Here is a 17,893-nt window from a genome sequence, read left to right on the forward strand (position 1 = left end):
CAGACTCATTTTTCATCCTAGTTTCCTTAACTATCAAGTAAAATACTGACTCCAAACTTATAAACTACTGCCCTATTACTACGCTGAACAAAATGTTATCACATATCATGAAAAAGTATTAGGCTTCACATTATTTGCTGGAAAAACAGGTGCGTTGCCCAATTAAGTGATTGATTTTCTTCAATTTTCGAAAGGACAACATTATATACATTTCGGTTTTGTCGAGTTTTTGATGGTTCACAGGTTGAGTCACCAGCCGTCTCAAAGAGATCATTTCTTGCAAGACCAACAATAAACGAATCATTCTAAGAAAACGAAAGAAAGCTGTTTGTTTTGGTTTGCTTTGGTTTTGCATGACTTAATTCGCTTTGTGATTGATCGAGAATCTAATCGCCACCTTTCGACCAATAAGTTGCAAAATTTAAACCAATTACAAGTTGCCACTCGCTTTCCCACGGCTGAGGCAGTTTGCGAATTTAAAATGCACCATAAATCAGTTTCGTGATACAATTGTAGACTACGAACTTTACTAGTCGCACATTCAAGCATTGTGTGCTGAAAACGATTGGCCCAAAGCATAAAAACTTTACTCAAGATACTTGTGTCCATCATATCACTTATGTTCATGGCAGAACTTACAATAACGAAGATTTGTTTTTTACACTGATTAGATGCAATTTGAGGTGCTGGCTCCGGGTAAAGGAAATGAAACAATGAATATTTTTTTCAACATATGCAAGTTTCTTTGAGTTGACTTATAACCAAGTCGTAAGTGTGTATTTTTAGCACACGTTGCGGTGATTTAGCCCAAACTTCAGACCACCTGGACCCTAAGATGGTCCCATTCTTTCCGCCCAAGATTGCCCTCGTTGATCTCGCAGAAAAAAAAGGATTGCTGGAAGTCGGCCAAGATTCTTCCTAACCTCTGGACATTTTTCTCTATAAGCAGAAGGTATTTTTTGAGGAGAAAAAAATGGTTGCCGGAAACTGCACCGAAATTGTTTTCTTGCTGAAATAATCAGTACGCCCTCCTGATTGTATTCGTATCGACACTGTGGCTAAGATAAGGCCTTAGCCCGAGAAATAAAAATTGAAAATAAGGTATATCTATGGCTGAAAGTTAAAACTTACGGCTATAAATTTAACTGTTAAAAAATTTTTTACACTGGATGATGTTAAATTATGGCTAAAGCAATATGAATTCTTTCATGGATAAAAAAGCACGTCGTTCGTCGTTTTTTCGTTTTTGTTTTTTTGCTTTGTTTTTGTTTATGTTTTTGTTTTCAAAAAGACGTCTATATTTATATCTTACCGTCGCAGGTCTTCGTCTGAAATCTCGCACTCTGTTTAGCGCTTCTGTGATCCGTGAGTCAATTTTCGCTCTCCTAAGTGAAAACAGAGCTGGGACTCTGACTATCCAATTCGTTTGATTGACAGCAATATAAGGAGAAATAAATTTAATTTAACACTTTAAGTTTTAACTAATAACGTTTTTTTATTTTTTACAATCGCGTTTTATTAGCGTTAAGCTGTAAAATAAGCTCATTGTTTTTGCAGCAGCATTTTTGTTATGATTATAATTTTCAGTTACATCTATTTCGTCTGTTCTCTTGCCGAAGGAACATGTTTTATTTCAACGCTACGATCACTTCGAAGTCTTACGGGGAAAGTAGTGTGACAAAATGTTACTTCCATCAGTTCACCGAAGCGTTAAAAAAACGCCAATATTTTTTTAAATACAAAATTAAAAATAACTAATGTAGTTAATTTACTTTTCTGTTAGTATGAAAATCATTGTGAAAAATTGAGGTTCGTTTCTTTCAAGAAAAGACATTACACCTTGTTCGTATTATCTCAGCGTTTTTAATTGCACCATTGTTAAAGAAACGTGTTGACGTCAGTAAATTGCAATTTAAATACGGCTTTGATCCTTGTTGCCTTTTGTATCCCATTCAGTCGATCCAGAAACACTCCAAGCCAACAATCGGTCCAAAATATATAATTATATGAGCTGTAAACTAATTTCAAAAAATCTTACATTTCATAACTGTTTCTAGATGTGTTCTTTTAAAAGAATGCCGACGGTTGGTGGATAATATTGATAATTCGTTCATCCAATTTCGACAGAACACTGTGTTAAATATTAACATACTGCTGATAAATTTGAATTATTGACCAAAGTGGTTGTATATGTTTGCGTTTTATATGGAGCGAGAAGAATTGGAAGTCTACAAAAACACATACACAAAAATAATGAGGGCGAAATCTGTCCATCTTGACTGGAAAACTTAAAAATTTACATAATAAGATTCTCCCTAGTCTTCCTCTAATTTTGTTTTTTCATTTCCATTTTTTTTCTGCTTTTTCTTTCTTTCCTTCTCTCCTCTATTTCTTTAATCTTTCGACGTATTCGATTTTCTGTTCCATTGAGGACCAAACCAATCTAAACTTGTAATTTGAATGATCTATCCGCGAACTTTGATCTTTCGGATTGGTATCTCAATCTGGTTTCGTTGTTCGTTCCTTTTAGCTGAACCATCACAAGGCACGTGAACGACACCAGCATTAAACATGGCAATTCAAGACGAGAATTTTCAAGTCAACCCAGGTTCTTGACCATCGCATCATTTCTCCAGAAATCTCCAAGGTTACTGAAGTCGAACTACAGAAACCCACCAAATTTTGTTGTTGTCATTGTTGTTGCTTTTTTTTGTCGAATAAAAAGCATCGTTTCTAGGCCGTTCGCTGTACGGATCGATCTCTTCTCGAATTTTTGTTCCGGTCAGCGAGAGTATCCTAACAATACGGATAGTGGTCACTGGACTGTTTCCTAAGTTAGAGGCACACAAATTTCATATAACCCTTTACACCTAAACATCAGTAAGCATTTTCTTCAGACTGTTCTTTACAAATTTCCAAAGATGCTGTCAAGTAGAATTTGTGTAACAGTCAAGAGCTTCTTTGGTCGGTGATCATTTCCTTCATTCTCATGACCTTAAAGCGTGATTCAATAGCGATACTGTGAGGAGATTTTGGATACCAGTAACTCTTGGAGTCAAAGGGTTCAAGGCTGTTCATGATCAGTTGCTATGATAATCTCACATGTACAAAACTAATTACTTGTTGAGAAATAATAGGCCGTTTTCATTATACCACATATCTGTAGGGAAACAAAAGAGCAGTGTGGAAGCTACGTTCTATCAAAGAATTGGTGTTTAAAAATGATAACTCTGCTCTGAGCCACATTAAAAGGGAAATATGTCAGTGCCACCCACAAAAATGCTCTTTTTGTGTGTAAAATAGAAATGTAAAGCTTCTATTATCATTTACTAACCAGAGTTCACAATGAGCAAACCGTACAAACACGAATTATTTTATTCACTTCTGAAGGCTGTATTATTGAAATGTGTTTATCACCTGGCGCTATCACAGCAAACGATAAGGCTACCTCATCTCCAACGACTCCCCGCTGAACAACACTTTATCAATCATGTTGGGCAGAGCAGATGTAAGAAAAGAAATGTATTTGGAGATTATTTGACTCATTTGTTTTTTAAAAAATAATTTCACGCGATCAAACAGAAAACACCTTAAACCAACTTCAGAGAAACTTTATTCATAATTGAAGCTTCGTTTGAGACAGAACGATATACTCTGAAGTTTCTCATACAACATTAATGCATTTATTGTCGCAATTTATTTCGCAGTAAAAATGAAGTTACTAAATATTGAAAAGGCATCGTGTAATTGGAAAATGTCCGGTTTCGAAGACCTCACGCCATGTATTGACTGATGGATAAATAGAAAGGTCTGCTCTGTACAACTTAAAAGAAGAAACAACTGAATTTTATTTTGTTATTTTGAATTCATCAGCGTTGCCAAACTTCAACTTTACTCTATTGCTTTCAACTGGAAATGTGCCCATCAATTTTCGTAATTAATGCTATTATTTCGCATGAAAAAATATTCAGAACGGTCTTTACAATGATAAAGGCACAAAAAGCACATTAGGGTGTTACCTTTCCATTGAAAATGCATTTCAAAGATTTATGTGACTTTTTTTATAAGCCAACAAACAATGTTGGAAATTTTGTTAATTTAGTGAGAAGTGACAACATGGAAAATGAGAAATAAACAACGAAAATTTGCTCCTTCGAAGAAAAGCCAATTTCTCTAAAGAGGAGGCATGTATTTGTGGAATACTTCAAAACAACGACTCTTCGTCATTCTCACTTCTACGTGACTGAAAATTCACTCGTCCGGTTGGTGAAAATATATTTCATCGGAAATGGAATTCTTTATTTCGATCACTAGAGATAGAACATGAATCAATAAAGAGCTTATGGGATTTCTTTCCACCTCAGACTTTAATGGCTGATGTCACGATATCGATTGCTTTCAAAAGAGTAACTGATATTCAAGTGAGTTTGTATTGGAGCGATAATTGTGCTACCTTCGAGTGGATGATTATGGTGCAAACATTCGTACCTTCTGTGAGGATCTGAAAGACACAAGTTTACTTTCTTCCACGAAGCGAACCGCTTGGAAACTCTACTTCCTACGGCCGTTTATTTCCACCGCAGTTTCATATCAGCAGTTTTGACGCGTACTTTTTGTGGCTAATTACTGACTTTGCAATCGATGATCGAGAAGATATATACTGAAACAGACGAAAAAAGTTAGAAATTATTCATTTACCTGCTAGTTAGAAAAAGCCCATCTTCCATCGATCAGACTAGAAGGAAAATTGTCTTTGGTCAATTAAAATTTAATATTTCTTAACCGCCTGTGTGATTGGAAATCTTTAGACAATAAAAATTCTTCTTACGGTTATCCGTTTTGATTGGTAGATCACTCCGCAAGACTGCTATTGCCCCCTAATTTTGAAGTAGACCTTCCTTTTTATATTACAAATTGCTCCAAAAGACGTTATCATGCAAGCATAATATAATTTCTTACCTAACCAAAGGGTTGTAACATGGCCTTTGGGCCTTTTCCGAACTTTTCATACCATCGAAGAAAAAAGTCCCTGAACCACTGAAAGGATGACAAAGACAAGCATTGCAAAGATCGTTTAAACGATTTTTATGTGAATTATGACCATAAAATGCGGCTGCTTTTGATCGCGCATCTTACCTGATGTGACATTAGCATGCAACTGACAACATTTAAAGCTCTATGTGGCAACCACCTGTCGCCGTGTTTTAAGACAAATCTCAAATGCACGGAACACTTTGGGACCAAAGTAAGTACTTTTGTTGTTACCGTGTTGTCACATAATCATACAAAGCCTTATGTGATGGTCGTAAACAATAATACGAGCATCTTCATCAGCCTTCTGCTAATGAATTATTCTTAAAAGAGCATTTTCACAAAGTAGTTTGAGCAATTTCAGTCCATCACATGCAATCCATTGTAAATCTTCTCCATTCTTGTTCCTTCTTGGTTTATCATTGCCTCTTTTGTGTTTTCCTCTCTTTCCATACACATATGAAGGTAGCTTTGCACGTCATCAAATGCAAGTATGACTCAAATATTGTAACGTAGCCCGTTAACATTCAGCTGTTTTAGTGTTTTTAGTCCAAGTCTCCTAAGTTGGTGTCATGCATCCTCTTCATAAAAGCCTTCTTTTCCTTATTCATATCAAGTGGCTCCCGTTCTATCGTCGATCCAACTTGTTCAGCGAGTCTTTGCAGTGTTTCCCAAGATGGACCAGTCGTAGACTGGGTACAAGCTTTGGCGATGAGCCCAGATTCTTGCCTTCCAGCAGTATCTGCATATGGTGTCTGTTCGTCATATATCTCTGCAATAAGTGGCTTTGATTCTTCCCTGCCATCTACCACATCGAGCTCTTCGATAAGTGCTTTACTTGGTTTCTTTGAAGACGTTTCCAACTGTGCAAACCTTTCGTCTATTTCCTCGATCAAAGGTTTCCTTGCAGGTAGGGCTTTTTCTTGGTCACTGAAAGGGAGTTCTTCTCGTCGGTATTCTTCAATAAGCGGTCTCTCTTGCGATCCCAAATTACTGTCCATCTCCTCAATAAGTGGTTTTCTCTATGGAAAAAAAATCAACATAAATGAGAAGCTGGAAACTGGCTCTGAACCATTAATGTTTTTTAAGAAAAAGTACGTGCACCTCTGACGATGGAGTTCTTTAAGACGACGTTAATAAAACAAGGGACCTATAGAAGACCTTTTAAGTACGAAACGTATATAAAAACGCAATAGGAGAAAATTCGATTATCGACTTTTCTCCTACTGCGTTTTTACATTATAACTAAATCACTAAATTTGTAAAACCAAATGGTTTTTTATCATCTTAGAGGTGAATGCGTAAGCATTACCAAAATATTGCTACACAAACGTCAAGTATCCTACATATTCATGATGGAAGGCCGAATGGCACTCTAAAGAATAATGGATGGCTATTAAAGCCCTAAAAAGAATTTTAAGCCGTAGGTAAATTTCAACAAAGACACAGGGGATGTTCATCTACAATGTGCCTCAGCACGTAGGGCCTCAGCACATTCTTAAGAGTGATCGTTGTTCGTTCCTTTTGCTAAACGTTTTGGCGTTGGTTTGGCGCTTTCCTGCCTTGAGGAAAAAACAAACTTATGTAGTTTTGACGAGAATGGTATGCGAATTCTCCTCACGAATAAATTAGCCCAGCAAATAGGCAAGGAATAAGCGAAAAAAAAGGAAGACGTAACCTAATGGGAAGCTTTTGCTGAGATTTTTTAAGCTTTGACAACTGAAGAGTGAAAGAAGCCAAGAACAATATGTGTACTCCAGTAATAATGAGGTGGGGCAGTGTGAATGAATTTTTCTTCAAAACTGAGAGGTCCTCGAATGAAAAAAGTAAATAAACTTTTGTTCATATCTAACCTTGGTATGAGAGGAGTTTAAGCTGCGAATGAAGAACGGATCCGTCACATCAATTTCCTCCAACTCGGGCAAATCCTGCGATAGAATTACATAGGGAGTTATTTTTAGTCCCTTGTTCAACCTTAAATTCCATATTGTCAGCGGAACAAGACCTGTCTGAATAACCTTAATGAATTCTTCTTAGGTGTGAGGGGAAAAAGTAAAAATTTTATTTTATTTTTAGATGGTACAGTGAGGTCGACTGTGTTATGTGCAAAATATTGAAAATCTAACAAACCTCTTCAGGGGGATCAGGGAAATCATGTGACTCTTCCCTAGGAACCTCTCGCAGTGATATCGTTTCAATGTCATCTTCTGAGGAAAGAAAGAAAACCTGATACGTTAAAAAAAGAGCAACGCTGAATACGTTATACTTGAGATAAGATGCTAGTTGTTTGTCAACACCGAGCTAAAAGCGAAAAGGACAAGCTAGTGATGGGCGAAATCAACAGAACGTGGGGGTGTTGCCTTTCACTTAAGTTAAGTTAGAAATAAACAATAGAATAACAATCACAACAACAAAAACAACACTACAGAGTGGGGAAAGATGACAGTGCTTGCGCCGATGGTGTTGTAGGAGCCTTCTTATCAAATAGGATGCAAAATCAACAGTAGTACAAGCAAACACCAATTTACTTTGCTGGTTCAGTCCAGTTACACATGAACGTACCTTCTAATTCTGTGATCAACACTCCTTCTCCTTTACGTTTCTCTTCCTCATCTAGAAACGAGCAAAGCTAATTGTAAAACATTGATATAATTTTTGCTTTGAAATTGCAAACTATACTTGGTCATGCACGTGCACCGAATGAATGAGCTACATGAAAAGGGTTTCTTATTCACATTATATCTGCAACAACACACGTTGTTATGTCATGACCTAACATTGTTGCTTGTCGTGCTTACTAGCATACTTCAGGAACATCTGTCATATAATATCGAACACTACCTCCCCTCAAAATACATATAAAATATCACAAAAATTGTTTTTGCACGACTCACTACCTTCATCCACAACTATTTCTGTAATCATAGGACCAGCCCTCTTAACTTGAAGCTGTCGAGATCCACTAAAGATTCCTTGATCAGCTAGCACTTGGTTCTCAGTGGAAGATCCGATTGTAACAGTCTCTATTTCCTGAACAGAAGGCGTCTCAGGTTCTGAAGCTGAACAATCATCGTCGCCTTCATCCTTAGGGTCAGTGGTCTTCGTGTTAACATCACGTGACACAATTTCAGACTCCTGTTTTTCTTCAGCACGCGTTTTACTTTCATCGCTTGCCCCATCGCTGTTTTCTTTGTTCTCATCGTTCGATGTAATTTGCTGCTGCCTCTGCTCGAAAAGACACAAATGTGATCTTAGAAAATTTGCACTCAGATTGTGTGGAATTTTGACACAAAATATCTATTAAATCATTTTCATTTTTCACCCAGCTGGAACAGATTGGTGTATTAAAAGACACAGTTCACAAATGCATTAAATAAGCACCCCCAAATACCTCTTTACTGTTGTCTTTTTTCAAACCTGGCTATACACAACTTTCAATAACATTCCAATCATGTCGAACTGACTGACTACTGGATACTTCTATTTGTTTACCCTTTGAACGAAAAAAAATAGTTGCTCGTAAGGTGGTCGATTGCTGACAAACTTTTGGGTGCCCTTCAAAATCACACAGGTCAAGGGAGATCTAAGGAGTGAAACTGAGTTTCATTTCATTGCCACATGAAGATTTATGTCATTTGTTGTATTTCCAACCAACCAAGAACGTGTATGTCTTACCCTCTTTAGCTCGTTTTGTTCCCTTATCTTCGCCATTGCTGCATGAAACAATGTTTAAAAAGAAGATTAACATATACCCTCTGACAAATAATACCTTAACTTAAAAGTACTTCATAAATTTTTAAAACCATAAATCTTTCGTTAAGAAAGGCTGAATCCTCTTACCATTAAAACTGTCCATAATTTTTTGTTGTTCTCGTGTGATCCATCTTTCTCTTTCTTCTCGTTCAGCCTCCACTCCACCCTTCTCCCTGAGTAATAGAGAATTTTTCCATCGAATGCCCACAGATATCCGAAATAACACTGGGTTTACAACAGGTTTCATTTGAGTGTCGAAGGTAATTCGAAACTGCATCGGTTTTGCTTCGTTGTACTTTCTGAATGGTCCAAGAAATTTGCGCCACTCTCTCAACCAATCAGATGTTAACCTTAAACCAAACGCGGCTTGGTCACTCACATTTTCCCGCGCTTTGGGTAGTTTGTTTGATTTTTTTCTGTGCACTCATTGGCTCCTTAGGGGCATTTTCCTTCCTTCTGATTGGCCCTCGTAATAACTTTGGTTTTGGTCTTACGACACTTAATCGAAATGCACTCTATTCTACAACACTCAGTAGTTGAGCGAATGGGTGGATCGCTTTTGAACGATGGGTTTGGTTTTGGTTTTGGGTTACTGCTCCCCTTCATAATGCGTCTTAAAATATAATTAAGTCTTTGCTTGCATCTTTTAGTTGCTCACTCGCAGCCATGTGCACCAATGAAATACAAATGATCTTAAAATGCAATGTGGAAAAACATTTTAAGTACGCACCTACAAGTACTACCTCTAAGTTTCTCATAAACTTAACCCTGAAAATGTGTGTAAACGTTATAGAATCACAGGCCTCCAAGCAAACCTTAATCTCCCTGTTTATCATTTACTCGCGTCACTTAGTGAGGGGGTATTATCGTATTTGAGATTGTTTTCACTAAGTCCTCCAAGAAAAAAAGGGTTTGAATTCTTACCATGCCTCAGCACAAGCTCTTTCTCTTGGAAAAACTGGTCTGTCATCGAGGTATCTGAGACCTTTCTAAATAGGATGAGAAAAGGTTATATCCTTAACAATCTGAGTGGACGACTTCGAGTAAAATACAGTACAAATTTTACCCACTTCCGCTTATGAATCGAACGTTTTCAACACAATTTAGTTGTAACAATGTGCTACTCCGGCCTAAAACAAGATCGCTGCTACAATATGTATGGAGAGTAAGTGGTTTGAGCCGAGTCGGTCAAACGTATATTGACAGGGTAACTTAGTATTATCAACTGTGTCGATAACGTAAATTGGCCACCGGAAAACCGGAAAGAGTTTTAAAGGGCTAACGCTCGAAACGTCAGCTTTAAAACTCTTTACGGTGGCCACTTTACGTTATCAACTCAGTTGATAATACTAAATTACCCTGTCATACTCTTCAACCGACGCAGCACCACTCCCTTTATTCAACAATGTATCGACCTTTGATGTTCAAAAGTCTCGAGTTTTTCGTTTCCCTAGTTTTGCTTTTTACAGATTTCTATACATTTCAATTTTCTTTCGCTTACTTTGCGAGCAGTGCCTGTTTCTGATGTTTTCCTTTGAAATTTTGCGCGGGAAACTGGCGCGCAGCAGGAAAGAATTGATCCCCTTGCGTATGCTCGATGTTTGATCGCCGTGTTAGGCGTTCACCATCGTGTTAGTCTGTAATACGGAGTAATACGTCTGACAAAATTTTAGAAACGCTAGCCAGGCGCCTTATTTGAAACTTTTGTTCACATAAAACTTACAATTTTGATGATTAAAATCTTCCTGTAATTCTTGATTTTCTTGATGACCGGGTTACCCATCATATTAAGAACATGCTGGAAGAAAACAAGGCAAACCGCGTTAAATGCACAGTGTATGAGATCAAACACTTTCCATCTTAAGATGCTACTACCGTCAACTTACAAGGTTTTCCATGGATTCAAAGACCTTCACGACATCAGGGTCGTCAATCCGGTTGTGGGAAACATCAAGAACACTGTGAAAGCAAGGGAAATGTTTCAGTCACAATTACCAAGCTCCTAAAAATATATATATTAAACTGAGCATTTTAAACGTTAACGCGAATGGCTGGTTAAGCTAGTGAAAATGTACCAGAACAGATAAATGATTGGATCGATGCATGTTATGTCAATTTAATATATACCTGCAAATAATAATAATAATAATAATAATAATAATGATGATGATGATGATGATGATGATGATTTATTGCAGAGTATCTGACAAAGTGAGGTTCTTCATCTGCAATATCTACACTATAAATAAACTCTAAAAAAGAAGAATATACATATAAAACAAGCAAAAAAAAAAATGAAAGTTAACGCGAACCATTCTGTCTCCTGAATTGACACTGACAGATTTGGACAGACAATGAGTCTTACAGCTAAAAATCACGGCTTAACTGATTAATCAGTTTACACAAACCGGACTTAGTACACTCGATTGACAACAACTATTCCCTTGACTCTGCTGATGACTTTTGCCCAGGTTGTCGAAATGCCAATCACTACTCCTAACAACAGTCCTTCTCAGGAATACACTATCACATGTTATCCCCAGGTTTAAACCATTTACTGTATAACTCAAAAAAGGTTACACAAATTTTTATTTACAGAGCCTCACACAGCCATACAGAGATCAACAACAGGGTCACCTTGAACAGGATTTCTAACATTCAGATGGACTTGGATATGTAGTTTGAATTAACCCCTTAACTCCCAGAAGTGATTAACATATTATTATCCATACATTATCCAGTAAACTGGTAAGGAGAATACTCAAACCAGGTACGTAGGAGGTAGAAGTTTCCCATGCTGCTCTCCCACTTACTCAAGAAGTATGTAATTATGAATGTTAGGTTGATGAAAAAGTACAAGTACAACCAAACCCCCATCACATTTTGTTGAAACACCTATCTCCTCTAGTCTGTCAATGTCCATTTTTTTTCAAGTACCAGTAGTCACATTTTCCTGTTACCAACATTGATGAGGGGGGCAAGAGAAAATGTTTCAGTAATTGAGATGAGGATTGAAGCCTGTGTGGCATACAAGAAGACAAAGGGAATCAAAGGTTTACAAAGACTTGATGCTCAGTTTTGGATCTGCACATATGATTGCATATCACTCTCTCCATCCCACTTTTGAATGCCAACCTTGCAGGCTTTACATGTAAGTTCGAACCATAAACAGTAAAAAATCAACATTACCTCAGATTACAACATTCTGACAAATGTCTCAAGTCATCAACAGTTGACAAACGGTTGTGTGATATCTGTAAAGTGCTAAGTTTTGGTATGGCTCCTGTTGAAGAAACTGCACAATCAGGATGGAGGTACCACAGTGATTCAATTTAGTACCCTTGTTTCAATAAGCACCCCTATTCTTACAAAGGCCTCTATTGAATAAGCACTATCATTCCAATAGGCACCCCTTTTCCATTTCAGAGACAGCACTATTATGGTACATGAACATTGAGATCAGCCAGGTTCATGTTCCTTTAATTTCTCCTTTAAAGCTTCACTACAAAAACAGTGGTCTATGTCTCAGTCTCCTAATTATTGTGGCCACATGAGTATACAGTCCCTTTAAATGAACAATGACTTAAATTTTTTTTCTGACAATTGCTTAGCTGGCCTTAATTTTACCCAGGAAAGATCCAGGAACAACATGTCCACCTTCAAATCTTATTGATTGTTTTCAAATAAACATTAAAGCTTTGTTCTGCACAATCTGCTATTTCTCAAAAAAGAAATATTTATAGTGCCCTTTCCTTAAAAAATGCCCTGTTTTGAATAAGTGCTTATCCTTGAGGTACCAAAAGTTAATACACTCTAAGCACAGCAGGTGGTAAATCAAATCATTACAGAAAGTAAAATAAAAATCTGACAAGATCTTGTGTATCTTTGGGGAGGTCAGTGTGTCAGAGGGCAATATTTAGTGTTGCAACTACATGAAGGATAAAAAATTAGCTACAGTTGCACAGGACTATACAGGTATACAGTATGCAATCAATAGCAAGAACAAACTCACCAATGTTTTCAATCTTAGAAATGGTGTTGTTGCTGACGTTAAGTGTATCCAGCTGTTGTAGATGTTCCACATTCTCTATCTTTGTTATGAGATTCTGTTGTAGGTACCTAAATCAAAGTCAATATTTAATAATGCAGCCAATTAACACAAAGTTGGCAGTAGATGTGGTCCACTATGAATGTGCATGGATGTGTACTCAATGTAAAACCACAAAACCCTTTTAAATGTTATAGAATTCTAATGTGGTCTGTATAGGAGAACACCATCTATTGGATGATGACAAAGCTATGAGAAAAAAAAATGAGGTAAAAACCTACAATGAAACTCTTTGCAGTTGCCTTGTGCAATGCAGTTTACCTCCCAGAATAATTTTGGCTTTACTGGAATATAGAGGTATTGTGAAAGCTGCTCAAGAGTATAACAAAATAACTCTTTTCTATTTCAAACCAGGCTTCATCCAGTGGATAAAGGTTAACTGTCATCAAAATCTGGTCAAATTTTGTTAACTAAAATTTCATTTTTTTGCTTTCACCTAAAGAAAGTAGTAAGTTAATTCATCAAAAAAAATTTTACAAAATCTTCAAAATCTTTAATCTTTTAAAAGAATGTGATACAGCTGAAAAAAATGTTTTATGGGAGCCTGTACCCCATGATTTTTTGTGAAGGCACCCTACTCTGTTGACAGTAACCTTGATTCCTCATCAGTCAAACTGGTACAGAAATCCAATTTCGATGGTAATCAGAGTTAAACAGGCAGTAAATTTCACTGGTTACTGCCTAAAACGGAGAACACTGCATCCCCTAAACAATAGTGGCCAGATCCTTGGATTCAGAACCCCACAAGTTTGCCATTAGGTTAATTGGTATACTTCAAACATATAAAATGTGTAAGAGACCAGAATGTATAAGTATTAATTGTCATTGGTAAATGTTTAGTATCATTATAGTCATGAAAAGTGTTCACTTAGTGGTATGTTACTTCCTAATTGATGCTTCCAAAAAGCCTGTAACTGTGATACAGGTGAAAAGTGTTTTAGGAAAGCCTGTACCCCATGATTTTTCTTGATCCTAACTGATGTTTTCCTAAAACCCCGCAAGTGATATAGGGTTATCAGTGGTGTTGAAATATTACAAGTAAGCTAAAAAGGGTCTTTGATGCAGAGGAGACAGCATATTTGACATGTTTTGCACATATGTGATAATTAGTTTTTATAAACTGAACTGATAATGTAAACTGGCCACTGTACAGAGTTCGTAATGCTGACATTTCAAGTATTATCCCAAATGTTGAGTATTTCACTTTGACAAAAGGCTAATGATCAGGCCCTGGTTGTTCAAAGCTGGGTTAAGGTAACCCAGGGTTAGTGTGAAATTTGATTTCAGGTCTGAAAACTTTAAGAGAAAATTCAGTTCAAATCTTTTTGCTTGCAATTTGATCATTGGATGTTCTAAAAAGAATAGTGAAAACTTTCCCCAAAAGACTTTTGAACAAAGAAATAAAGAAAGCTGGATTAAAATTTAATCCTGGGTTAGAGCTAATCGGCCTTTGAACAACTGGGCCCAGAAAGTTAATTTAGATTAACTGTCTACCACGGCCAATTTACATTATCAACTCACACAATGAAACCAAATTATCCTGAAATACCCCCACTGATGCAGCAGTCCACAGATTCCTTAAAAATTAACATACTCCTTTGAACAAATACATTGCCTGCATGGTTTTCTGAAAATGATTGCGAATGTATGTTTGGTGTCCAACAAGCCAGAGAGAAACTAATATGAAAGCAATCTTTGCAGTAATGAACAATACTTAAGCAGTAGTGAAAATAAGGCCTGAAAAAATTGAAGACCTCCATGGGATTTGAACCCATGACCTCTGTGATACTAGGGCAGAGCTCTATCAACTAAGCTAACAAGTCAACTAGGAGCTGGTCATTACACTGGTTCATAATAAACCTGTGAAGTGATGAAGCCTGAGAGAGAGTTTACCATGGCAAGAAAACCTCGACAGGTCTTGCATTGGGTAGTATGTACTGTCACCTTAAAGATGTTGACTGAAAAAGATCCAATAGTACTTACAAGCATCGCAACTCTTTCTGATTGTCCAGATTTTCAATCTTATGGATTCCATTGCATTCCAACCATAAGCATTTTAAGCCTGTGTACTCCTCAAGGTTTTCTATCTTTGCAAACCCTGTGATAGTAATTCAGCTAATATCACACTAAGGGAACTTAAAGGTAATAATAATTGAAAAGTACTAGATTGTTGGCACATATATACATAACATAACAATCAAGCAATTTTATGGTAGGCACAAGCTTGGAAAAATTTTCCAATAAAAAACCATTGTGATTTCAAGAACAGCTTGGTATTTCTTATAAGCATCAAACAATCTCATTTCGTTTGCACGAAGTTTGTGACAGAGAGAATTCATGATCAGTGAATATTTCTGACTGAATTGGGCACTTGAGACCATGCACATCAGTCTGTCCACAAATACTTTCTTAAGCGTCGACGCCAAGCGCTTTTGCAGCATACTCAAACTCGAAAAGTTCGTTCACTAAAAACAAAAATTATTTTAAGGAGTCGCTTAGCATTTCTACTTAAACATCTGATACTCGTAGCTTCAGAAGTTTAGGAGAACCTTTCACGAGATTGTTTGAAAATTTATGTCTGCCGGACACTTAGTCTATTTGAGACTGTGCACGGCTGTCGGACATTTAGCCACAAGGAAAAACAGAAAAAATATTACGGGCACCAAGCCTTCGCTTGATGAAACGACATTGGTTTTCAAGTTGATAATAAAAAATGACAACGATTAAAAATTACACATGAACTTTCATGTAACACTTGTCTAGATGACCTAAGTTAACTAAAAAGAAGCATATATAACAAACTTTTATCTCGAGTTACGTACCTTTATAATGAAGGTAGAGAACATCATTAAGATATGGTGTTCTGTACAATTTGTGATCTTTGCAAAGTTGAATTAGCACTTTCTTCGTAATCCTGTTTCGTAAAAATGAGAATTCGTCAAACCTACAGTTCTTATACCCAAATCGCCTAATAAGTGTGATCTCTTTCCTGTCATTACCTTGGATAATTATCCTCTTCTTTGTCAACGTTTTCGTCTTTTAAAACAGCAGTTGGCATGGTTCAAAAAGGATAAATATTGTTACAAAATAACGAGCTTGAACAGAGCAATTTTCCAATATGGCGCCTTGTCATAACAGAGGCTCAGTTTCCTAGCAACACTTGTCATGGGGGACGATTTACATACGGGAACGCAAACCAAAATCGAAGAACCGGTCACACAATTAGTCACACTACATTCGCACTTGCGTTTTGGAGATCTCTTTATTCATCTACTGAATCATTCATAAAAAGACTATTACAATTAATCACTCATATCTCAAAGGAACTATTTGACACTTTTCAGTCTACCTAGTTGAGTGATATTTTCCATTTCTATACTTAAAAATTAATATCAAAGCGGACATAGTTTGAAGCTACACTGGTTTGCAGATTTAATGAATGTAACCGAAGAAGTTACAATTCATAGACCCAACGTTTCGACACTCCTGTCTAGTGCCTTCATCAGGGGTGATCTAAACGCTGCAACAAGAGGTCCTTTTATATGATCACTAATTAGTGGCCTTTTTTTCTGACGAGGTGTAAATAGGCGTCAGGAAGCAGACCGCCATCGTCACGATTTAAAGGAGCGTGGGCGGAGTTAATGTGCCAAGCCTCCAAACAAAGGCGCTGGTGGTAACGCCGATTAGTGGTGATAATTTTAGAATTATCCCACCCAATTGTATGGTTGGTTAGGCAAGTATGCTCCGATAAAGCTGAATTTTCCTTTTTGCAAAGAAAAACCGCTTTTTGGTGCTCTTTTAACCGTGTACCAAACTGGCGTTTGGTCTGTCCGATGTATTCGTTGTCACAGTCATTGCAAGGAATAGAATAAATGGCGTCGGTTCGTTGTTCTTTCGTGACAGGACCCTTAGGTTTGGCGAAAATATGCCCCAAAGTCTGAAAAGGTTTTTGAGCAACTTTAACGTTGTGGCTATTCAAAATTCTCTCATATAAAAGGACCTCTTGTTGCAGCGTTTAGATCACCCCTGATGAAGGCACTAGACAGGAGTGTCGAAACGTTGGGTCTATGAATTGTAACTTCTTCGGTTACATTCATTTAATCTGCAAACCAGTGTAGCTTCAAACTATGTCTGATTGTCCACCTGGTTGCCGTGTGAACTTTAATATATAATATCAAAGCGTTGAAATGTTTGGCTATTGACTATTTGTTGATGTTTCGCAGAAAACTTGCCAACTCAGTGAACCTGAAAAATAAAACGTTTCGACGATATCTTATCTGCATTTTCGCCGAAACAAGCTTCTATCGAAATACAATTGTTAATTCGCTCAGCAATTTATATCAAAGACTTCCGCTATTAATAATCAAACTGAGGTTTGAAAAACATCATAGTACAGACAAGATATAGAGTACACACTACAGTTCCTATTTGTCCTTAATGCCTTTAGCTTTTATAAAAAGTTAAAGAGTTATTGCGGCGTAGTTACTCGCATTCTCCATTTTATTTCTTCGATGCTTTTTCATAAGCCCATTGTTCGTAACTTATCTCGCTGGAGTTTCCTTTGTCCTTCGGCAGTTCATGATACCTATCCCTTAGAGAACTCGCCGATTCGTTGGAATTTGTTAATTGTCTGTAATGTGATTGTGTGGGCCTCAGTTACTGTCAACTTACTTTTATTGTAAACAGTGGTACAACCAGAATTCCTCAAAACAAGAACGATAACCACACAACGTCGAGCCTGCCATGTGTCCCTGCGTAACGCATGCGCGAGACCTATAACCGCAGACCTGATATGTTTACATCTCCACCCTGAAAAGTCTAATGGGTGTGGCAGCGGGACTAACTACAATACAAAATGTTTGGCTAGTTAGGTATAACACAACGACAGCTTATAATAGCTTTAAACTGAAATGTTTTCTCAGTCTGCAACGAAGTTTATAAGTCCAATCTAGATGGTTTCCTTACAACACGGCCACTCCTGGTTGTCAAAGGCAGACCATC

The 17,893-nt window shown here is 37.1% G+C and overlaps 2 protein-coding genes across 5 annotated transcripts in view; both read right to left on the reverse strand.

Moving 5' to 3' along the window:
* The window catches only part of LOC113664805 (atrial natriuretic peptide receptor 2), a 36,198-nt gene extending 31,109 nt beyond the window's left edge, over positions 1 to 5,089 (reverse strand). Inside the window, exons 1-2 of one of the 4 annotated variants that reach the window (XM_089200838.1) lie at positions 4,960 to 5,089; positions 4,489 to 4,660 (exon numbers count right to left, since the gene is read on the reverse strand). The gene's annotated coding sequence lies outside the window, so the exon portion shown is untranslated. Of the gene's footprint in view, positions 1 to 1,312; positions 1,414 to 4,488; positions 4,661 to 4,959 lie in introns of those variants that run through there. The other 3 variants (XM_089200834.1, XM_089200835.1, XM_089200836.1) reach the window with 3 other exon arrangements.
* On the reverse strand, positions 5,071 to 16,066 carry LOC113664812 (uncharacterized). The gene is made up of 15 exons (XM_089200846.1): positions 15,892 to 16,066; positions 15,715 to 15,806; positions 14,876 to 14,990; positions 12,797 to 12,903; positions 11,974 to 12,067; positions 10,671 to 10,743; positions 10,508 to 10,582; positions 9,709 to 9,773; positions 8,872 to 8,957; positions 8,707 to 8,744; positions 7,929 to 8,256; positions 7,594 to 7,644; positions 7,162 to 7,238; positions 6,885 to 6,959; positions 5,071 to 6,053 (listed from the first exon to the last, which is right to left on the reverse strand). Exons 1-15 carry the CDS (start codon positions 15,948 to 15,950, stop codon positions 5,577 to 5,579), a joined length of 1,812 nt encoding a protein of 603 aa, XP_089056972.1. The 5' UTR covers positions 15,951 to 16,066; the 3' UTR covers positions 5,071 to 5,576.
* Positions 16,067 to 17,893: the final 1,827 nt, after the last annotated feature.

The sequence above is a fragment of the Pocillopora damicornis genome, chromosome 3 (genome assembly GCF_964200805.1).
Source record: "Pocillopora damicornis chromosome 3, jaPocDami1.2, whole genome shotgun sequence".
Taxonomy (NCBI): Eukaryota; Metazoa; Cnidaria; class Anthozoa; order Scleractinia; family Pocilloporidae; genus Pocillopora; species Pocillopora damicornis.